Below are 24,003 nucleotides of genomic sequence, written 5' to 3'. Positions count from 1 at the left end.
TTGCTTGACTTTTCTTTTTTTTTTTTTGGACCTCATTCTGTTGAAAATTTATACAAATCAGGATATCCCGTTGCTAATACATATCAATATTACTTCTGCTTTATGGCAGTTATATACATATCAATATTTCATTGTGGAGAGACCATTATACGTAATTTGATTTGTGTCTTTTGTTTACACATTACATTATTTATAACTGATTCATGTGCTGTTAGTAATATTATCTTTGCTATGCTACATTTATCTTTAGACATTTTAACCATAACTGTTATGGACTGAGGAACTGAAGACAGCTTGACATATCTAGCTGTTTTCATGTATTCTACCATAATAAGGAAAATATTGGCAGCAATAAAAAAAATATCTTTTTCAATCTAAAACTGTTGTAATATAATTATTAGATATCCGCCGGAAACCGGTAATTAAAAACGATAACATATTTTCTAAATAATTGGATCGTGCAACCAGGATTGTGTAAGGTGCAGTGGTAGTGAGGTGTGTGTATAGCAGTCACGGTCCTATTAATGTTTTAGCTTTGAAGCGCCATATATAGATTTAATTTTCATCAGTAGATGACCAGCTCTCTGTTTCTCTATTGAGTTGGAAGTATAAATCCACCGAAAGATGTGATAAAACAGCTCCCATGTAAACACTGCACAAAATTCACAGGTACCTTGACATTCACATGTGTGGCTTCATTAGAATGTCTGCTGGTGCAATCTAATTGCAACCTTTAAAGCAAATGATATGTGATAGGCCATGTTTGATAAACACAAATTGTTAGTCCCACGTAACAGCTGAGCTGCAGGGACTACTTCAGGCCATTCGGAAATAAAGTTCCTAGGATGTAATGTGTGTCTATGTTGCTTCATGTCTGATAAATTCCAGTCCTCTGTTGCTACCTCTATTGAATGCAGGTGTGTGTGTATGTATGTATGTATGTATGTATGTATGTATGTATGTGACAAGTTTATCTGACTCTATATATTGTTTTAAGCACTTATACATATGTATTGTGTGTTTAATTACCACAAATGTTTCCTTGCATGTGTACCCTTTTTTTTGCTTTCTACCATTTCTTTTTTTTCTTTTAAATTTTGCCTTCTCTTCTGCAGAAAATGCTTGCAAAGATAAGATGAGGTCGGCTTCCACCAAGGCCTAGAACTGTCCTGTTAAGAACAGTTCTGGACAGGCAATATACGAATGGCCCAAGGAAGCTCGCAAGTGGACTTTCAGGTTTTAAATGACCTGCGGCAGAAATTCCCTGAGGTGCCTGAAGTTGTTGTTTCTCGGTGCATGCAACAGGTCAGAGCTTTATATGTAGATTACTTTTTATTTTCCAGTCTTTAAGAGCTTGTGTGTAAGTTATACCTATACTTTCATGAAAAGTGTGTGTGTGTGTGTGTGTGTGTGTGTGTGTATATATATATATATATGTATATGTATGTGTGTGTGTATATGTATTATGAATGTATATAAAAAAAATGCAAAGGTAATATGGAAGTAAGAGGTTTCAGTTCATTTAACCCTTATAGTGTCAAGCCTATAAAACTTGCTTTTTAAAATACTGGCCCAGATACTTGAAGCACTTAAGTCTCTTTGATGTCTAAAGTCCTTTTCAGATTTATCTACTCTGATATGAGTGAATCAGATTCGTTTTTAAAATAAATGAAAACTTTGAAGGACTCCACTTTCTCCAGCAAATTAGCAAGGTCTTTTCTTGTAGTTTGTTGCATCATCTTTGATAATAACTAAACACTCTGTGCCGCTTCCTTTTTAAGATTAGCTAAAAAGAGAAGTTTCCAGAACTTTATACAGATCAAACTTCTCCATATACTATTCTATTTTTAGATGTTTGTGGTTAGCTTTGTCAGAATGATGTTAGTGCTGTGGGACTCCTGTGGGAAATGTCGCCGGCCCAGTTCATACAAAGTACTTCAGTATATGACTACGGTTAATATCATTTAGTACGAATCAATATGTAAAAACAAAAATCACTTATAGGAGGTTTAGCCAGTTTCATTCCTTTCAACATGCCATTTTCCTGAATTTTCTTTTCTAGAATAACAACAATCTGGATGCTTGCTGTGCAGTCCTATCACAAGAAAGTACAAAATACCTGTATGGTGAAGGTGACTTGTCTCTTTCGGAGGACTCTGCCATTGGTTTAAGAAATCACATGACGTCCCTTAATTTGGATTTGCAGTCACAATACCATGATGGCAGGGATGGAAGTAGAATGAATGGAAGCAGTAGGACTTTAACTCACAGCATAAGTGATGGACACCTTCAGGGAGGGCAGTCCAACAACGAACTGTATCAACAAGAACCACAGACTGCACCTGCTAATGTGCCTTCCAACTTTAATGTCTTTGGAATGGCGAATACAATTAATGCTTCAAACCCTGGCCATCAGTTTGGACTTCATTTAGGCAGCAAAAGCTCATCAGGCTTACAAACGCCCAGGTTCAATCCTATCATGGTCACCTTGGCTCCAAATATTCAATCTAACCGTAATACCCCTACATCTTTGCACATACATGGTGGACCACCGCCTGTACTTAACAGTCCACATGGAAATTCTATCTATATTAGACCTTATATTACTTCTCAAAGTGGAACACCGCGACAAACGTCACATCAACCTGGATGGATGTCCCAGATTCCCACACAAGTTTATCAGCCATCACATCCCAATCCCTGGACAACTCTGCCTTCTTCATATACTCAGTCACATACCTCAGCACAGTCTAACCAGCAGGGTCACCAGACCTCTCATGTGTACATGCCCATTAGTTCACCCACTACTCCTCAAGCACCAGTACTTCATTCATCAGGTGTTGGCTCCCAACCTTCCACCCAATACAACATTCAGAATATCTCAACTGGTCCTAGGAAAAACCAAATTGAAATTAAACTTGAACCACCACAAAGAAGTAATTCAACTATGCTGCGTTCCACGAGTTCTCGAAGTTCCACTAACCCTTGTTCTTTAAATAGCCAATCAAGGAACCAGCCCACTGTTTACATTGCAAGCCCTCCAAATACAGATGAAATGATCAGCCGCAATCAACCCAAGGTCTACATTTCAGCTCCTGGTGGTGATGAGCAGGTTGTTAGGAATCAGCCTACCCTCTTCATTTCAACCAATCCTGGTGCTGCAACCACAGCTAGGAATGTGTCTGGGCAAGTAAGCATGGGCCCTGCTTTCATTCACCATCATCCACCCAAAAGCCGAGCACTTGGAAACAACACCTCGGCCTCTTCTCCTCGTGTTGTAGTGACTCAGCCCAACACAAAGTATACTTTTAAAATAACTGTGTCCCCAAATAAACCACCTGCAGTTTCCCCTGGAGTTGTATCCCCAACCTTTGAGCCTACAAATCTTCTTCCATTTGCTGAGTCGGAAGGCATCGGTTTAACGGACCCTGTTTTAGCACATGATAGAGTAAATGACGCAAGGAAACTAAGCATTGGATCGGATGATGCAGCATACACACAAGGTAAAGAATATTCTGTAACTTTTTTTTTTTGTTTGCAAGAATGATGCATTTTAATTAAAAAAAAAAAAAAAAAATTCTCTGAATGATGAAATTCAGAGACATGATGTAAACAGTACTGTCTAATGCAGGGGTTGGCACCCACTTTTGTCTGGCATGCCGGAGCTCCACAGCTGTGTCGCTAGCAGTCGAGTATGGCTGAAACAGAGCTGCTGCGTGTGCGCAGAAGCTCAGTTTCGGCCATCTTAATTTTCTTTAGTGAAGCCTCTCCCTGTTCCAGGTGTGACTGTTGACTCCTGACTCCAAAGGTAAGCAGCAAATAGTAAGTTTGAAGTTAAACTGGTGGCATAATAAAAACTTGGATACACTGTATGGTTTAACACAAATTGATTGTGGTCACTACTATGGCAGAATATGAATTGGGGACACTATGTGGCATATTATGAATTGAGGGTACTATTATGTGGCATGACAGGATTTAGGGGCACATCTATGTGGCATAACATGAACGTTAATTTGTTGGTCCCATTAACAAGATTATCTTGTAGTAGCATCATAAAATATACATACACTAGATTTTAGCCGACACACTGTTAGAAATAGGTTGCCAACCTCAGGTCTAAAGCAATGAAAACTCCTGCCTGAAATTGCCTATAAGATTGTAGTCCTCTTCAGCATCATCTTGTTTGTGCTGGTGGAGGCTTTCACAGGTTTCATATTAACCAGTTGATTTCTGTTCAGATCAGTTTATCCTTTTGCATTAGAGATGCAGGATTTTGTAATTCTTAGCTTGAATGTTTGGTTATTTGTACTGCTTGTTAACTCTGAATTGCACATTATGCCCCTGAAGCTAGACACTTCTGTTTCACATAGACTTGCACACAAGTCTAGCTCTACTGTGATTTAACTTACAAACCATTTTTTTTTCTAAATTAAGTCACTTCACTTTATTTCCTTCTTTTACTATCAAAGCATTTATTCTTATGTTTTGTTCAGTTATGCACCAGAGACTATTATATTTGATATTTTATTTTTTATTATAAGTTTTAACTTGACCATATAAACATCCCATTTCTTGATTCTCATTAGAGAAATTGGAAGTCTAATTTTAATTTTATGTATTGTGTGTTTGAATTAATTTCTCTTATTTTTCTTCCCCTGTTGAGTTGTCTATCTGTATTGCCATTGACTTATCTTTTCTACTTGGTGGTGGTTATTTTTGTACTCCATTTCATCTTCCTTAATGTATATTTTAGTTTTTGTGCTGGTTTTTAGATGTCCCCTTTTTTTAGTGTTCCTCTGCTACTAACTCCGTTCTCATCCACTATTCCATTGCATTCTATACGATCTCTAGTTTCTCTCTCCCATTGTATATTTTCTTCCTTAACTTGCAATGGTAATGTATCAGATTTTAGAAATGGTAGCATCATGTATGACCAATGCACCTTTAAGTCTTCCCTTAACAAATTAGCTAATTTCTCAACTTTACACTTTTTTTTTTTAAAGAAATTATATATCCAAAATGTAGTTGCTGCATATAAAGAGACATTAGTTTGTGATCTAGGGTACAGAAATTCCTGAATCGTTTACATACAAAGTGAGCACAGTGAAATAATTTGTCTATACATACAAAACTTTCTGTTTACAAATCCTATTAAAAGATGCTGGAGGGAGATTTGCAATACCTAAAGCAGTGATAACAAATAGTTTGCACTTCGTTAAATAGGAGGCCAAATATGGTTTGGGTTTCGATTGATCAACCTATATATATTATTTTTTATTTTTTACGTTTAGTGACCCTGTAACATGGTTCTACTACATATAGAATGTTTTGGGGAGAATTAACTTGTTTACTAAGATCAGATGTAGGTAGTTTTCTCTACGTCACTCTGTTCTCATAGGATTGTATGTAGTGATATAAAATCTGAATGTTTACATTTGAGATCTGCTGCTGTTGGCACACTTTTATATACAGCTAGTGGTCCATAAATTGTTAGTGTTCAAGAAAGTCATTACATTACCCTCAAATATAAGTTCTCCTGCAGTAAAATCCTACCAAGTGCCTTGTCCGGGAGGGGTGTGGAGTGTAAGCTGTTAAGGGTTCGGGGGCATAAAGTAAGGAGAATAAGAGGAAACTTTGGTATCTACTGTTCCCTGAGGGAAAGAGTCCAAATTCCAGCCATTGGTGCACAATCGCACCATCAGAATTTTATGAGCCTTGCACCAATGGAATCCTGTGAATTACCAGGATTATACAGTCAAGGAAATTGTGCCTATAGAAATTCTGGAGCAAGGGTGCTTACCTGACTTTGGGAGGGCATTTATCAGAACACCCTTTATATGTTTGCTCTGTTCCAGAGCTGTAATTTTTTTTTTTTTTCCCCCAACTTAAAACAAAAATTGTACACAGATGATTAATTTGATCAAAGTGCAATGTATAACATCATAGGTTGAACAAGTGTGCAATAAAGATTTATGAGACTATTTTTATGTCCAATTTTTTTAGTTTGTTGAAGAAATAAGAGGAGCAATGCAGAACTACTGGGGAGAGTCAGAACAGGGTAGGCTGGAATGTTATGTTTGGTCCATATACTCCAGGGGGTAAATGTATCATATTCCGATTTGTCAAAGTCGGCGGATACATTTACCCCCAGGTTTTGTAGAAAGAAGCGGAAGAGGTCCTCCGAATACTGGTCTTCAAATCCATTTTGTAGGTCTATCGGATTTTTTCTTTTTCCCCTGGGGGCAGCCATGGTAGGAGGATTCTGTTTTTTTTCCAGAAACTAGGTATTCGACAATTGGTAGTGTTTTTAGGATTTTTTCAGATAAACTTATTGAGATGCTTGGGGAGAACAGGGAAATGTGGAGTAAGTGAAGATACATTCTGAACTCAGGTTGTTTTCATCATTGTATGATTGGACAGGACCACCATGTGCACCGATCTGCCACAACATTAGGTCCCCTCTTGTGCCTCTAAAACAGCTCTGATCCGTGGAGGCAAAGATTCCACAGGACCTCTGTAGGTATCCTGTGATATTTAGCACCAAGACATTAGCAGCAGATCCTTTTTAAGTCCTGTAAGTTGCGAGGTCGGGCCTCCATTGCTTGAACTTGTTTTTCCAGCACATCCCACAGGTGCTTGATTGGATTAAGATCTGGGGAATTTGGAGGTCAAGTCAACACCTTGAACTCTTTGCCCTGTTTCTTAAACCATTCCTGAACAGTCTTAGTAGTATGGCGTGGCGCTTTAGCCTGCTGAAAGTGGCTGCTGCCATAAAGGGGTGTACTTGGTCTGCTACAATATTTGGTAGGTGGCATGTGTCAGTAAGTAACATCCACATAAATGCCTGGATCCAAGGTTTCCCAGCAGAACATTGTCCAGAGCATCACACTGCCTCTGCCAGCTTGCCCTTTTCCCCTAGTGCATCCTGGTGGCATCTCCAGGTAAACGACACATACGCACCTCATGTCATAGCACACATTAACTTTTTCATCAATTTGTGCTACAGTAGCTCCTGTGTTGGACTTGACCAGGCAGGGTTGCCTTCGCTTCCCATGCATATCATTGAGCCTTGGGTGCCCATGACTGTCTCCGTTCACTGGTTGACCTACCTTGGACCATGTTTGGTAGCTGCTAACCACTGCATACCGGGAACACCCCAACAAGGCCTGGCATTTTGGAGATGCTCTGACCCAGTTGTCTAGCCGTCATAAGTTGGCCCTTGTCAGAGTCTCTCAAATCGTTGCTCTTTCCCATTTTTCCTGCATCCAGCACATAAACTTCAAGAATTGACTGTTCACTTGCTTCCGAATATATCCCACCCCTTAACAGGTGCCATTGTAACGAGATAGTCAATGTTGTTCATTTCAGTTGTCAGTGGTTTTAATGTTGTGGCTGATAAGTGTATGTAGGAAGAAACCTCTCTAAGCAAAGGCGAGATGTATTGGGATATATTTTATGCAGTCTAGTAGTTACTAGACACCAGCGGTATAAAAGTGTGTACATATTTCCCTTAACATGTACACTGATACAGAAGACTGGTCGAAAATATAGTCAGGCATAAATTAAAGTCCTCAGCAAGTCTCTTTCCCAGTTCCTCTCATGAGGTCATTTCTGAGATTCTGTTGAGGTTAAATTTGAGTAACGCAGAGAGGAAATGTGGCTTAGACCATCAACTTCATTTGAGCTCCATTGAATGAGCACTCACTCATCTATCAGGAAGACTGGTAGAAGTGTAACTTGCAGGTATTGTTGGAAGGAGAAAATTATGGAGGTTGTAAGACTCTTGGAAATGTTCAAATGTGGAGAACATTCCCCCCTTGATATGGTCGCTCATAAATCCAATACTAGCCATTAGTCAATCAAAGAATACACTGGGAGTAAATGCAGGTGGGAAATCCTCACCTGTCCCTCTGCAGGTGAAGTGTAGCAATTAGGCCTCTTTGCTACATTACATGGGTTGGGTACAGAATAATGATACTCATTATTCTGACACTACTTACCCCGACGTGGAGAGACCGAAGGGCTCCTTCCCCGAAGAGCGTGCAGGACTTCTGTGTATTGCGACTGGAAGTGATGGTGATCCCTGAAGAAGGCGGCGCAAGCTGATGACTTCACCAATAACCGCGGTGGTAGTCCACATCAATATGCTGACTACCACTGCACTACATAACCGCTGCTAAGGAGAAATCTATGCTTAATTAGGCTCACTGCAGATTAGAAAGTTACTTGCATAAAGCCTTTAAACATATTCCAAACATGGGTCTGCTATGCCCTCATTCAGCCTAAAATAGCCCCTCTATAGAGGTGTCTATCAATTTGTAATGTTTGGAGACACGGGAAGGCCAAAAAGAATTGCACCTGTAGAATGTATGTGGAGGTTGGCATATCCAGTTAATTTCCATCACTACTGTTGTGTGATTGCAAAATGTACCAGACAATTTATCTACCCTACTCACTCAAAGGGTCTTCAAGAGAACAAAGTCAAAAGTGAGTTTTGGGACTTAGAGAAAAGTGAAGACTCTGGATTAAGATTTATTTCCACACACTCTTTAGGCCTAGGTTTTTGTTTTGCAGAGCAGGTTATATGTGTGGTGTTCCTTAATAGAGGCAGGGGAAGACTTGTATTGATCAAGAACCTTATCTGAAAATGTATTTAAAATCTCCTCAACTACAAAGGCTAACAAGGCATGATAATTTAAAAAATAAATAAAATAAAGGGTTTGAAGCAATTGCCCATTCTAAAAATTAAATTGCCTCCTTGAATGTACAGTTACTGTCTGTTATACACAAGTTTAAGGATGACTGTTGTGCTTTTGCAAGTTAACAAGGGGGCTCTTGTTAGGTGAAGAATTGACATTTCATATATAAATGACCAGACTCCTATACATGTATTTGCGATGTGTGGGGGTTTTCAGGGGGAAAAACTTTTTAGCTTTACAATGCAAAATACTTTCCCACTGTGTGCAGTTGTCATGGGGCCAGTAACCAAGATAAATGGTATTTAGTCCCATCTCTGGACACCCAAGGGATTGACACTCATGAGCATACCATCGTTACTGACTGTAAACAACCATTTAGAAATGGAATCTGGAATTGGAAAAAGCATTAAAAGTCCATCAAGCAGCAATTTTCCCTCATCTTTTTTTACAGAATTTCTTTAGGTGGATGTTCTTTTTGAGAAAGTATGTGAGCTAGTAATGCAGCAAAAATCTTCATTTAAAAAAAAATAATAATTCATATACAATTATTATTTTATTTTTCTTGCTCCCTTTTTTAATTTTTTTGCACTTTAAATAAAAAAATATTTGTATTTTATTCAGAGCATTCGTTCATTCAAATGAATCCTTGTATAGCTGGTTCTATTCATTACTGCTATGCACTTGACAATTGTACACCTCTGTACACTTCAATTTGTGCCTGGTCCATGCTCAAAATATGCACCTTGTGCCATTTGCTTGCTTTGTTTTTTTTCTTGTTAGCCAGGTCTTTCACCATAATTTATTTTATTTGTAAGGTGCCACAAAACTCTGTAGTGCTGGAAAGTCAGAGTTAAGAAATTGGGTATTTCATTTAGCGTAACTGCTCTAGAATATTCTGTTGAATTACTTTGTAACATCTAACATAGGCTTTAGTGAAAAAAACAGGTAATCATGGTGAGCAGAAATGGATCTGGTTATCTCCTCTACCAAATCTCTACTTTCCAGGGCTTATTTTCTGCTAGTTAATGGTGACCTTTGATATTTGTTCTTCTAATTGCATCTGATTTTTTTTTTTTTTAAATAGCAGTCATATAAGCTATAATATTGCTCACTTGTGTTTAAAAATAATTCATTTGGACTTTGATAATTTTGTTTTATAAAAGTCACATTTACACTTTCAGAATTTTTTTTTTTTTAATATATATATATATATATATTTTACAGCTTTACTGGTACATCAGAAGGCAAGAATGGAACGGCTTCATCGAGAACTTGAAGTGCAAAAGAAAAAGCTGAACAAACTTAAAACAGAGGTCAATGAAATGGAAAATAATCTCACTCGGAGACGCCTAAATAGGTCTAATTCAGTTTCCCAAATTCCATCAGTAAGTTTAAAATGGCGATATGTTTGTAAGGCTATCTTAACAGTTGTTACCCAAACAATGTTACAGACCTTCTCTCAGTCCTGTCTCCTCCTTCTCCTTCGTAATGTTGCCAAAACACTGGTCCACTTACTCATTCTCTTCCACCAAAATTACTGTAACCTTCTCCTTAATGACTTTCCTGTTGCCTCTCCATTCCAGCATAAAGGAATTAGTGCGCTATATAAATAAATAGATGATGATGAAGGCTGCAGACAGACTGGTCTTCCGCCCCCGTTGCTCCTTATCTGCTGCACTCCTTTACAAATGCCTTCACTGGCTTCTCCATTGCCTCCCGTATCAATTTCAAGCTGCTCACCCTCTCTACCCTATGGGCCTGATTCATTAAGGAAAGTAATGCAAAAAGAGTACATTTTCTCGTGGACAAACCATATTACAATGCAAGGGGTGCAAATTGGTTATTTTGCATAACTTAAATACTGGCTACTTTTTCATGTAGCACACATATACTTGATAGGGTCTGTCCTAGATCAACTTTCAGTGTAAAAATAAAGTTAACCCAACTATAAATGGGTGGGGTACGGAATAACGGTGCTGATGACACTGACAAGACTTACCACAATATCTTGAGTCGGGACGGCTGCTTCCCGACGAGGAACCCTTTGTAAAGAACATTGTACATGGCCGCATAGTTATATTACCCCTTAAGAGCAGCGTTAACTGTGTCGCCTATGTCAGTGACGTCATCAAGTCCCGCTGGCGTCTTTCTTTGGGATTGCTTCAAGTCGCTTGACAGAAGAGTCATGATGGTTACTCATTGGGAAGCAGCCGTCCATACTTGAGATGTCGTGGCAAGTCTTGTCGGTGTAGTCAGCATCGATATGCTGACTACCACCGCTATAATTCTGCCATCACATTTTAAATTTACATCCCCCTCCAATGCAACAAATGTTGTAGTGTGTGTGCTTTTATTCTTGTATTGATACTATCCTGCCTGCATTCATATGCCTTTACTGTATTGTTGTACTTCTGACCTGTATTGTACGGCCTTACAGAATCGGTGGCGCAATATAAATAATCCTTGATGCAGATGGCTCTACATTAACTTCACATCAGCCAACTATTTGTTTTATCACAGAAGTCACTGTGGAAGTAACCTATACAAGTGATTATGGGTATAGAAAGGGTATATAAATAAAAAGCTTTACCATTGAATTATTTTCACTTATGGTCACCATTCAAGTTGATATCGGCTGCCTTGCTTTGGTTTTATTCAGAATTCAGGATGTACTAAACTAAATGTACCTGTTCTTTCAGTCTACATTCAAGTCAATTGGTGGGAAAGACCCCTAAAGCTTGGCAAAATACTGCATTTTATTGTTAAATTGTGTAATATGTTGACTTTTCTTTTTTTTTTTTAAGCTGGAAGAAATGCAACAATTAAGGAGTTGTAATCGACAGTTGCAGATAGACATAGACTGTCTCACCAAGGAAATAGATCTTTTTCAGGCAAGAGGTGAGTTGCTGTCATTTAGGATAATGGCAAGAGAAACCCTTCATTACTATGACAATGTCTAGTGCCCTTGAAAACCTTGCCTGCAGTTCTGTTGCACATTTAAATTTTTACCTAAACTTTAAATGGACAGTTGCTTGGGTTTTTGTTTAGTTCCAAAACTCTAAACTCATGAAGTTTTTGAACTTTGGTTCACTTAATGTTATGTTAGTAAGAATATAAAACTGGAAATTGAAGACACAATTGTAGAATCGCTGGAAATACACCATATTTATTAGTTGGAAATATACCAGATTACAGTTATTCATTGTTATGGACCTCTGCCAGTAATGTTGACAGTTACGTAGGTGTATTGGCCTGCTGTCTGGCTTTGACTTCATATACCGCTTTTCATTTGGGTTGCAGTTCTTTTTGATTAAAATTTGCAACCCTTTTTTATATGAACATGCACTTGGTCAATAAATCAAAATTTTTATCTATGATTGGGCTGTAACCTATTTCAGCTGATCAGATTTCATATGTTTTCAAACAAGTTTGCGACTACATTGCAGTGATTTATGAATTTGTTTACCTGTTTGTTTGTTTTTGTTTTTTTAAGGGCCACACTTTGATCCCAGTGCCATTCATAATTTTTATGACAACATTGGATTTCTAGGCCCTGTTCCGCCAAAGCCTAAAGGTACAGCATCTGTTGGTAAGTTCAACAACAAAAGTGTTTACTGCTCTAGTGTTTCACTAAATAAACCTAATTTTGGGGAATAGAGACCAGTTATGGACAATGGGCAGACCTGGGACAGCAATGTGGCCCATCTAGTCTTCATCTGCGGCCCCCAACTCTTTCCAACCTTTTTATTATGCGGAGTGGCCACAATATAAATAACATTCAAACCTCGGTAACAAATCCACATCTATATTCACTTGTATATAATAATTTTCAAGCATTTTTCCCACATGCAAAACCTGCTTGAAGAAAGGGGGGAAAAAAAATATAACCTTTCGTGCAGACAAACCTGTAAACGTCAGTGGGTATCTTTCCCTGGAATAGAAGTTGTTTAAGTGTGTATTGCATTTTCTGTGCATTAAAATACACTAGAGAAGCGCAAATCTGCCCTTATTAGTAAATTATATAGTGAGAAATGTCAGAACAGTCAATGATGCAGTCACCTGTTGCAATAAATCATTTTGAGCAACATATATCTAGTGCGCATGTAAATCATTTTCTGCACTAAATTGTTTGCAAAATTGTTACTCCATAATTTTTTTAGCAGGGGATTGAGACTTTCTTATTACAATAGGGGGTATATTATATTTTAGTAAAGGTATTTTTATGTGCAAATGTATATATGCAGACATTGGTAAAATAAAGCTTAAAAATATATATCAATGTCACTTATTTTCTTTAAGATAAAATGTAGCTTGTAGCTCTGCCAAATAATGGCATATTGCATGCCACTAATACAAATCAATATTGGAGAAGTTAGACTTTTTTACATAAGCAGAAACTTTGCCAATCTTGGTTTCAATAGACGTTATATTGAACACCTATAAGAGATTGATTTTCTAATGTTACTGCTGAAGTTAACTTTTACTGTATCTGTTTCACAGCCACACTCACCAGGAAATGTTCACACATTAGTTTTTAGCTCTCTGCAATTTCCAAAGTCCTAAAACCGAGCACAGCCCAAATCCAGATACTTGATATACTGTTTTCCATTTAGTGCCTTATGGAAGACTTCTGGCACACACGGCTAAATGTGAAGCCAAAATGTTTTTTTCCCCCTTTCCCTGTTAACTGTAGTTTTATTTTTAGAAAGATACTTCACGTGCTACTTGTGTCCATCAAGCCTTTAAATCGATCTTGTAGATGAAAGAAGCTGCTCAATTTTCATATAATTCATTGTTTGCGTAGTGCCCAGTGCACTTTATAACTAATCTAAATTTTTTTTTTTTTTTTTTTGCACCTCCCACTTGAAAGAAACCATAAAATGTGTTTTGTGTGTGGCATGTAAATGTGGTGATTCTGTCAATTTGTAATGCATGTAGTTCTATATTTGCTCCCAGACAGCTTCCGTCCTACATCATGGCCTCACTGCCTCATGAGTGATCAATAGGCATTGTAGGAAACAGCCATTTGGGAGTAAATATAGAGCAATGAGTGGGACAGCACTCAAGCTGGGCCACAATATTTGTTTCCAGAGGGAGCATAGACTAATAAATTATGCTTTTGCTTTTTAACTTTATTAACAGACATTTTTGAGAGAATGTAATGCTTGTAAACTGTAAAAAACAAATATTTATTTAAACTAGCTTTTAATTTCACAAAAAAAAAACCTACAAAGGGTTCAGTTGTCGGGGAGCTGCGAGCTGAAATCCGGCTTAGAATTACCGTAATACCGGAAAATACTCTTAACGCCGCGTTACTTTTGTAAGTAACACAGACAATTGAATATGCCCCAAAATGTTTACTTTTTTATTTATTTAAACTCCAAATAAAATGCAAGAAACTTGCCAGTGGTTACAAGGCCTTGCAGTTATGGAATATATAACAATACATTGAATATGCCACTCTCTTCATCCTTTTGATTAGCAATAGATTCCTTGTGTTGGCTTTCTTGACGTAAATTCACTGTCCTCCTTTTCTCAACTCTGTGTTCTTCCCTTCTAGAACAAAGGTCCACTGTCAAAACTCCAAAGAATGTTCCAGACACGGAGGAAGATGAGGGATCTCAGTGGAATTGCACTGCATGTACTTTTCTAAACCACCCTGCCTTAAACCGTTGTGAACAGTGCGACATGCCCAGGCATTACTGAGCCAGTAGGTCTTTATACCTTTTGTCATTGGAAATTCAAGGAAAAAAGTCAAAAGCAATTATTCTAAATGATAGGAGTAAATAAGTCTGAAAGTGTGGCCTCTGGTTGTTTACTTATGGTAAACGTCAGCCCACCGAATAATACCTCAGTGTTGTATTGTGTGCAGTTGGGTATTTGCCTTTCTTAATTTCTCTGATCAGTGTAAAACTGATACACCTGGTTCCCAACTGCCACCTGTACCATGTACAGTATTAACCTTTTAAGAAGAAGTCTCACTGTGCCCAGTGTTTTGGGCTCTTTCTACTCTCTGCAAAAGTTTCTGGAGTGTTTTGGATATCATTTGAGAAGCAAAGTGTGAGCGTTTTGTCAGCTTTTTATTCTCCTTAAGACAAAGCAACAACCCCAAAAACAAAACACTAAAAAGGAGGAACTTCTACTTGCTGTGACCTGTTGCTCCCACATGAACAGAGGAAGGACTTCACAGTTCATTGGCTTAAGTGCCTCTCGGAAACCTCCCTTGACTTGTGAAACCAGCATCAGTACAATCAAGTTTAATAAAGAAATTGAAAAACTGCATGCATTGTCTGTACGATACAGTGAAATTACCCACAGCTTTTTTCCCCCATTTTGTACATAGCTCTAAAGCCTGCTTGATTATTTTTTTTTGATTTTTTTTTTTTTTAATGTTCTCACCTTTATTAATTTCCTGTACTTCTGTATGTATAGTGTAATAGGGTTTTGTTAGCTTTTTTTTTTTCCCCCCTTTAATTTTTTTGGCACAGTCCATGTCATTTTTAAAGCTTTTCTCAAAACAATGGTGCCTTAAGTGGGTGGTGGGAGGGAAAAAAGCATTGTGCATAGTTTCATATTGTTAGTTATCTCCCCCAACAGAACTTATTTCTTTTGTATATGCAGATGTCCTGTGAAGACCTGTGAAAAGCAATCATTGAAAAGACACAATGTCTGTCTATAAGAGTATACCAATCATTTTCTGTACACATTGAATTTTACAGTGGGTGACTCTCTCAATCAAAAATGTTCATCTCCTAAACCTCACTTCAACTTTTTTTTTTTAAGCAGAATATGGCAATTGTTATATGCAATTCATCATAAAGCCTTAGTGCATTTAATTGATCACATCTTAGAAAATGTAAAAAAAAGTTATTGCATTTAAATAACCCTTTTTCTCTAATCAATACATGGTAGACCATTAAGGTAAACCCAATAATGGTGTTTGTAATTTAGGTTTTACCATGTTGTGGGTGCACATTTCAAAATTAATTTTCAAGTTCTGTATACTCATCTTCTTAATTTTGCTGAAAATTAAGGTGTCTATTACTTTTCAAAAGTTGCATAGGGTCCGAAGCACATGTTTCCATGTTATATTCCATGTTATATTGGATAGGAATCTCTGGCATTCCTATTCAAGAGAAATGCTTGCTTTTGAAGCAGGAAGCTCCCAAACTACTGTACAGCTGGATAATTCTGATACTTTCATCCCCAAGAAAATGTTTAATTGTGTTAAAAAAAAAAAAAAATTGCTACAAATAATTGCCTGTGCCTTTTGTCAAAGGATAGAGCTTGAGGAATATCATGCATTTTGCAAGTAACTCACTGTTAATGAAATGAACAAATACACTGCTTGGCATCTCAAATGTGCATATTTGCTGCTTTATTTAAATATTGAGATAAAAAAGCAATAATCAATGGCTACTGTTTCCTATCAGACTTTTTATATTAAAATTGCCATGGGTAACTAAAGTCATCCACTGTAAACGACTCAACATCTTAAATTCGTCATTTTCATAGTTTTGTACCAGTAAACTAAAATGTGATCAACTTTACTTCTTAAGGCTCTTCATTGTGTTGCAGAATACAATTTTAGGTAACCAAAGTGTTGCAAAGGCTTGTGATATTTTTTTAGGCCTTCCAGCGCTGTAATGGGGCTAAACCGCAGAACCAAAGCACTTACAAAGCAATACTTTTTGTTAAAAAGACCATTATTTCAGCTTCATCTGCAGTTTTCTGTGAAGATTGACAAATCAATTTTTACTTGTTTTGTTAATAAAACTTAATTTGGATATCTTGAGTTCATGGTATCTTGAGTTCATGGTTTTTTGATTTAGCTGGGTAAACAGTCTTTGTAACAGATAAGTTATTTATAAAAATTAAAAAAAAATATATATTCTAACTAGTCCTGGTTTGTGGATTTGTTTATTAAACATTAATAAAAAATAGTATTTATACTGAGAAATTCCTATACACAAGTATGAAAGTTAAGTAGGTGTAACCATGTGCACTCTAACAATTATGAACCAGTTTCTTATGCAAAGCGATGCTCTTATTTATACAGTTATTTTTGACGTTTCATGATATGCTGCATGAGTCGCATAACAAGTAGGCTTGACTTATTTCTTGAATTACATGTCTACAATTTAGTTTAATTAACTATGCCCCCCCCCCCTTCCTAATAGGGGGCCCATTTCATGAATAAAAAAGCCACTCTACCTTTTATTAGGACTTTTGAAGTATGAATCTTAGGAAGCAGACAAATCTCAACCAACCGATATAAAATCAGGATGACACCTAACTTCGCACTGACTCTTTCCCCAATGTTAGCTATCCACTACAAAATTTACCCACAACAGTGACTGCAGCAAGAGAAGAGTTGATCAGAAATGTTATTGATCTTTTTGGGAAACACTTTGGCCAGAGCATGAAACAAGTTCATTGGCTACAAACAGATATGGAAAATGCTTTTTATTTGATTTTTGGCAGCACACAGAATGTCAATAGATACAGATGACAGATCAGATTGATGTAAAAAGTTTGTGGTAGCATCTGCAGAGATTGGGAAGTAGGAATTTCCTTTTGAGGATGCTCTAGGTCTGCTGCAAAACATTTTCCTGCATGAATCCAGTGCCCTTTGTAAATGAGTTTGTCTATTGCAGGCAAATACAACAGAAACCTATGCTGAGGAAGCAACCATTAGAACCGAAATGCATGGTGGACAACTTAGAGCCTCATGTAGAGCTGGATGTATTTTATGCAAAAAAGCAGTTGTAAAATGCATCTGAAAGTCTGTATTATGTGTGCATGCTGCAAAAGTCTCATATGCGCCCGATTGACGTCGGGCATATATTAAAGGAAGAAGGCTTCAGGGTGCCCAATAAAGTCCAGCAAGCTCCAGGACGATCTCCTAAAGTTGATTCAGGTGCAGGATTGGGACATATTGACTCTGCATAAACTTAATGTAATTGTTAAGAAAAGCAGACCAGTTGGCTCTCATGGTGAATAGCGATAAACACCACCATATTCTCAAGAGTTAATTGCCTCCCTCCTTTCAAACAAGGCCCTCATGCTAGTGATCATGAAATATAGTAAAATGTTTTGGGGTTTTTTTTAAAAAATTAATTTAAACACTGAGGTACCAGAAACCAGTCTGTAAAGCGTACAAAGCTACGATTACAGGCAGACTTATTAGTACCGCTTCTGCACTCTGTAGGTCATAAGCCAAAGAAATCTCCAGTCTAGAGTCCCAAATTGCTTCCCCCCCTTGTCCAATGTAAACAATGCCCAAATAACTCCCTTAAAACAACTGATAAACACCCTTAAAGATTAACTTAACGCTCCTGGGGAAAAAAAGGAAAATAAGCTGCTTCCACTTTTTAGAAGTTGTTTATCTGCTTTTTCTTTTTATAAAGTGAATAAATCTTATTTTATGTTGGCCAACACGCTTCTGCAAAAATACATCCCTATGATTTAAATTGCAAGTTGAGGAATTTCAGAGATTTTAGGAAGCCTCAGACAACACCAGACGTACAATTGACATAGTTAATAACATACACAAACAAACGCACTACAATATATTGCAAAAACAATGTTTATTGAAGTCTGACATATTCTGGATCTAATCCCTCCCCTACTGTCCAAAATTCTGTAAGTATTTCCCTCCTCTCTTCACTGGCCATTAGGAGTGTATGTATGTATATATATATATGTATGTATATATATATGTATGTGTATATATATCTATCTATCTATCTATCTATCTATCTATCTATCTATCTATCTATCTATCTATCTATCTATCTGTGTGTGTGTATACGCACAGTGTCCACCTTTCTAGTACCCCCCCTTTAACCCTAGAAGAGTAATTTCATTGGAGTATTAATTCAACCACATGTTGGAAACATTCCTTAGAGATTCTGAACCATGTTGACACGATAGCATCATACAGTTGTTGCCGATTTGACAGCTGCACATTCACGTGAATCTCCGATTCCACCTCACCCCAATAGTGGATTGAGATCTGGAGACTGCCATTGTAGTACACTGAATTCCTTGTCAGGTTTGTGGAAATTACTTCAGATGACAGGTGGTTTGTGACACGTCCTGTTATCCTACTGGAAGTAGCTGTTAGAAGATGGATAGACTGACCACAACATTCTGGTAGGCTGTGGTATTTAAACATTACTCAGTTGGTATTAAGGAATATAGTGCTCTGGGGATAAAGGGGATCATACCGCTTACTAAAAAGGTGTACCTAATAAAGTGGTCACACTAGTGACTATTTAGTAGCTAATCTCATTAGGTTAGCCTACTGCCGTGATAGGCGACAGACAGTTGGTAAGAGATCTGGCAGATTAAAGGAGAATAGACTCTGTAGAGGTAGTGTAGTATGGCACAGAGGAGCAGGAGCACTTAGCTGAATAAACAGCACATACAGAAGAATCCAAGCTGTATACAGTGGAACTCCGGGTTGTATACACTGAGGACACACCACACTCAGGAGAGTCTCTGGGTTGGATAAACAGGTGCACAGGCAGCAGAGTATAGTCAATAGGGATAGCTGGATCAGATACAAAGGCAGCAGCAGATCCAGAAGCAGAGGTTAAGCAAGCCAAAGATCATACACAGGAAAACAGCAACAGCACAGGATACACAGTGGTAACATGTTGCTCTGACAAGGCTGCAGTGTCAAGGTGAGCTTTATATAGTCTACAATAGTATATGCCGCCTCCCAGTCACGATCATGTGACCGCCCAAACCAGGAAGTGCTGAGCTGTATACAGGGGCAGGGAAATCAGCACAGGAGCAAGTAAGTTTGTGATATATATTATATATGGTACACATTAATTTCCTTCTGGCCATTTACACACAGATTCTTTTATACCAGTGGTGGACAGGCTGCTCCTGATCTTATTAGAATGGGGGCAGCAGATTTCTGCATCACATGACCTCCTCTGCATAATGCAGAGATACCCAGAGGAGGAGGGAGTGTACGCTCTCCTTTCTCTGCGGCCCCTTGGAAGGGGTTTGTGATTCCTGCTTCTGCCATCCTTGAAGAAGAAAGCGCTATAGAAGACGTCACAACTTTTCAAGTGATTAAAAAAAAATGCTACTATCTTATTTAGAGTTAGTTGAATAGTTCATTTTTCGTCTTGGTTAATCAGGATGCAGATAAAATAGAAGAGTTAGGTCTGTTGAAATAATGTTACAGATGTTACATAGTAACATAGTTGATGAGGTTGAAAAAAAGACACCAGTCCATGAAGTTCAACCTATTTTGGATCTCCTGCAATCCTGCACTTATATTTGAAATTAATCCAAAATAGGCAACCGCCCATCTGTTTCAATTTTGAAAATCCCCCCAGACTCAATATTGCAATCCAATTTTTACCCTATATCCACTACTATCCTTTATTTTAAATTAACGGTCGTATCCCTGGATACACCTTTCCGCTAAATATTTGTCTAACCCTTTCTTAAACATATCTATTGAATCTGCCATCACAACCTTCCCTGGCAATGAATTCCATATCTTGACTGCCCTTACTGTAAAGAACCCCTTCCTTTGCTGGTTGTGAAATTTCCTCTCCTCTAACCTTAGGGGATGACCACGTGTCCTGTGTATGGTCCTTGGGGTAAAAAGTTCCCATGAAAGTTCTCTGTATTGACCCCTAATGTATTTGTACATAGTAATCATATCTCCCCTTAGACGCCTCTTTTCTAAAGTAAACATGCCTAAACTTGCTAACCTTTCCTCATAACTTAATGACTCCATACCCTTTATCAATTTTGTCGCCCTTCTCTGAACCCTTTCTAGTTCCAAATTATCTTTTTTACAGAGTGGTGCCCAGAACTGTACTGCATATTCAAGATGAGCTCTTTACCAACGATTTATGCAGTTGCAAAATTACACTGTCTTCCCTTGCATCTATGCCCCTTTTTATGCATGCCAATACTTTGTTTGCCCTTGCAGCTGCTGCTTGACATTGAGCACTATTGCTAAGTCTACTGTCTACGAGCACTCCCAAATCCTTTTCCATTATAGATTCTCCCAAATTAATTCCATTTAATTTATAGATTATGTTCTTGTTTTTGATCCCTGAATGCATAACCTTACATTTATCTGTGTTAAACCTCATATTCCATTTAGCCGCCCAATCCTCCAGTTTATTTAAGTCCCTCTGTAGAGAAGCTACATCTTGCTCTGATTTTATTACCTTACAGAGTTTAGTGTCATCTGCAAAAATAGAAACTTTACTCTCTAAACCATCACCAAGGTCATTAATAAATATATTAAAAAGGAGTGGTCACAGCACGGAACCTTGAGGTACTCCACTTAAGACTTTTGACCAATTAGAAAATGTTCCATTTATCACAACTTTCTGTTCCCTATTCTCTAACCAGTTTTCGATCCAAGTACAAATTTTGATTTCTAGACCCAGTTCACTTATTTTGTAAACCAACCTCTTGTGTGGCACTGTATCAAAGGCCTTTGCAAAATCTAAGTAGACCACATCTACTGTCCTGCCCTGGTCTAAGTTCCCACTAACTTCCTCGTAGAAACTAATTAGATTAGTTTGACATGACCTATCCCTCACAAATCCATGTTGATTCCCACTAATAATTTTATTGCGTACCAAGTAATCCTGAATACTGTCCCTTAAAATACCTTCCAGTAGTTTCCCCACTATTGATGTCAGGATTACAGGTCTATAATGCTCTGGTTGTGATCTCGTCCCCTTTTTAAACAACGGCACCACATCTGCTATTCGCCAATCCCTTGGTACTGAGCCTGATGAGATTGAATCTCTGAAAATTAAGAATAGCGGTCTAGCTATTTCCGAGTTTAACTCCATAAGGACCCTTGGGTGTATGCCATCTGGACCTGGAGCTTTATTTATCTTAATATTCTTCAGTCGCCTTTGGACTTCTTCCTCTGACAACCAAGTATTAATTAATGGCATGGTTTCATTTCCATTTTTATGTATTACTCCTGCCATTTGTTCCTCTCTGGTAAATACTGAAGAAAAGAACGTGTTTAATATCTCTGCTTTTTCCTTAGTATCATTTATCAATTCACCCATCTCACTTCTTAGGGGTCCTATATTATCTTTTTTAATCCTTTTGCCATTTATATACTTAAAAAACTTTTTGGGGTTTGTCTTACTTTCTTTTGCAACGTGCCTTTCATTTTCTAATTTAGCCAATCTAATTTCCTTTTTGCATATTTTATTACATTCCTTGTACCTATGGAAGGACTCCTCTGACCCTTCAGACTTAAACAATTTAAATGCACGCTTCTTCCTTTGCATTTCTTCCCTTACCTTTTTATTTAGCCACATTGGTTTAGACTTAATTCTTTTACATTTATTTCCCATAGAAATGAACTTATATGTGTATGTTTCCAACAACATTTTAAAGACAGCCCACATTTCTGCCGTATTTTTTCCTTCAAAGGCTTTGTCCCAGTCTATGCTCTTTATAGACTCCTTTAGCATATTAAAATTTGCCTTTTTAAAGTTTAAAGTCCTAGTTGATCCCTTATACTGTTGTTTCTGGAAACTAATTTCAAATGAGACCATATTATGATCACTGTTTCCCAAGTGCTCCTTTACTTGAATATTTGATATTACGTCTACATTGTTTGTTATTACTAGGTCCAGTATAGTCCGGTTCCTAGTTGGTTCCTCAACTAATTGGGACATGTAATGGTCTTTTAGCGTGCTCAGAAACCTATTTCCCCTAGCTGTACCGCAGGTCTCAGTACTCCAATCAATGTCCGGATAATTAAAATCCCCCATAATTAAAATTTGACCTAGTTGTGTAGCCTTTTCAATTTGCTGTAGAAGTTGGGCTTCCTCAATCGTACTAATATCTGGCGGTTTATAGCATATCCCTATCAGAAACTTCTCTGAACTTTTTCCTCCGCTGGATATTTCCACCCACAATGCCTCTATATTATCACCAATATTCTCGTATATAACTTCCTGAATACTTGGTTTTAATTCTGGCTTAATATAAAGACATACTCCTCCTCCCCTTTTATTCACCCTATCCCTCCTGAAGAGAGAATAGCCTTCCAAGTTGACTGCCCAGTCATGTGTATCATCCCACCAGGTCTCAGTAATACCTATAATATCATACTGTTGATTCATTGCTACTAGTTCTAACTCCCCCATTTTACCTGTCAGGCTTCTTGCATTTGCAAGCATACACTTAAGTCTATTGCCTCCCTTGGGTATTTCTTTTTGCTTTAAAAAGGGCCGCTCCTTATCGGCTATGCTTCCCTTTCCCCCCTCTCCACCCCCTTTACTCTTGTTAAATTCTTCCTTACTACTCTCAATGTCTATCCCATAAATACTTGCTTGCCCCTCCCCCCGGAGCCTAGTTTAAAATCTCCAACCGTCTAACCATCCTCTCCCCTAGCACTGCAGCCCCCTCCTCATTCAGGTGCAATCCGTCTCAACAATAAAGATGGCAACTGACCGAGAAATCAGCCCAGTGCTCTAAGAATCCAAAACCCTCCTTCTTACACCAATCTTTTAGCCACGCATTAACCTCCCTAATCTCCCGCTGCCTCCCTGGACTAGCGCGTGGCACAGGTAGTATTTCCGAAAATACTACCTTGGATGTCCTTGCCTTAAGTTTGTGACCTATGTCCCTGAAATCATTCTTTAGGACACCCCTTCTTCCTCTAACTCGGTCATTGGGGCCAAAATGCACCAAAACCGCTGGGTCATTCTCAGCCCCTCCCAACAATCTGTCCACCCGATCCGCAATATGCCGAGCCCGAGCACCCGGGAGACAACACACTGTTCGGCATGCACGGTCCCGGTAACAGATTGCCCTATCTACCTTCCTAATAATTGAATCCCCTACCACCACAATCTGCCTGGGTCCCTGAGTAACTTTGGTCCCCTCTGTGCTGGAGAGACCATTCCCCTGGTTGCTAGAGGAAGCAGTGTCATCCAACTCTACCAATTCTGAACTGCCTTCTACAGTATCTTCATCCAATCTGGCAAATCTGCTGGGATTGCCTAGCTCAGAACTGGCCTGCCTCTTCCTCCCTCTGCTACCCCTAGTAACTGTTACCCAGCTGCCTACCTGTGCATCCTCCTCTGTCTCTGCTCCACCCTGCTCAGATAACGCATCAACGGTGAGCTGTAAACTCTGCTCCAGGTTGGCAATGTCTCTCAATGTTGCAATGGTCTGCTTTAGATCAGTTACCTGGGCTTCCAAAGAGACCAATTGCTCACATTTCTCACAGAGGTATAAACTTTGGAACACTTGCTCCAAGTGTGCA

The 24,003-nt window shown here is 38.3% G+C and overlaps 1 protein-coding gene across 1 annotated transcript in view; it reads left to right on the top strand.

Moving 5' to 3' along the window:
• Positions 1-16,497, top strand: part of TAB2 (TGF-beta activated kinase 1 (MAP3K7) binding protein 2) — a 58,072-nt gene extending 41,575 nt beyond the window's left edge. Inside the window, exons 3-8 of the mRNA XM_075203249.1 lie at positions 1,116-1,305; positions 2,063-3,503; positions 9,927-10,087; positions 11,507-11,600; positions 12,196-12,291; positions 14,263-16,497. Of these exons, the coding sequence (XP_075059350.1) occupies positions 1,204-1,305; positions 2,063-3,503; positions 9,927-10,087; positions 11,507-11,600; positions 12,196-12,291; positions 14,263-14,408 (2,040 nt within the window). The 5' untranslated portion in view covers positions 1,116-1,203 and the 3' untranslated portion in view covers positions 14,409-16,497. The remainder of the gene's footprint in view (positions 1-1,115; positions 1,306-2,062; positions 3,504-9,926; positions 10,088-11,506; positions 11,601-12,195; positions 12,292-14,262) is intronic.
• Positions 16,498-24,003: the final 7,506 nt, after the last annotated feature.

This window comes from Mixophyes fleayi, chromosome 3 (genome assembly GCF_038048845.1).
Source record: "Mixophyes fleayi isolate aMixFle1 chromosome 3, aMixFle1.hap1, whole genome shotgun sequence".
NCBI lineage: Eukaryota > Metazoa > Chordata > Amphibia > Anura > Limnodynastidae > Mixophyes > Mixophyes fleayi.
Note: the sequence above shows the minus strand (reverse complement) of the source record. Positions and strands in the feature narration are given on the sequence as shown.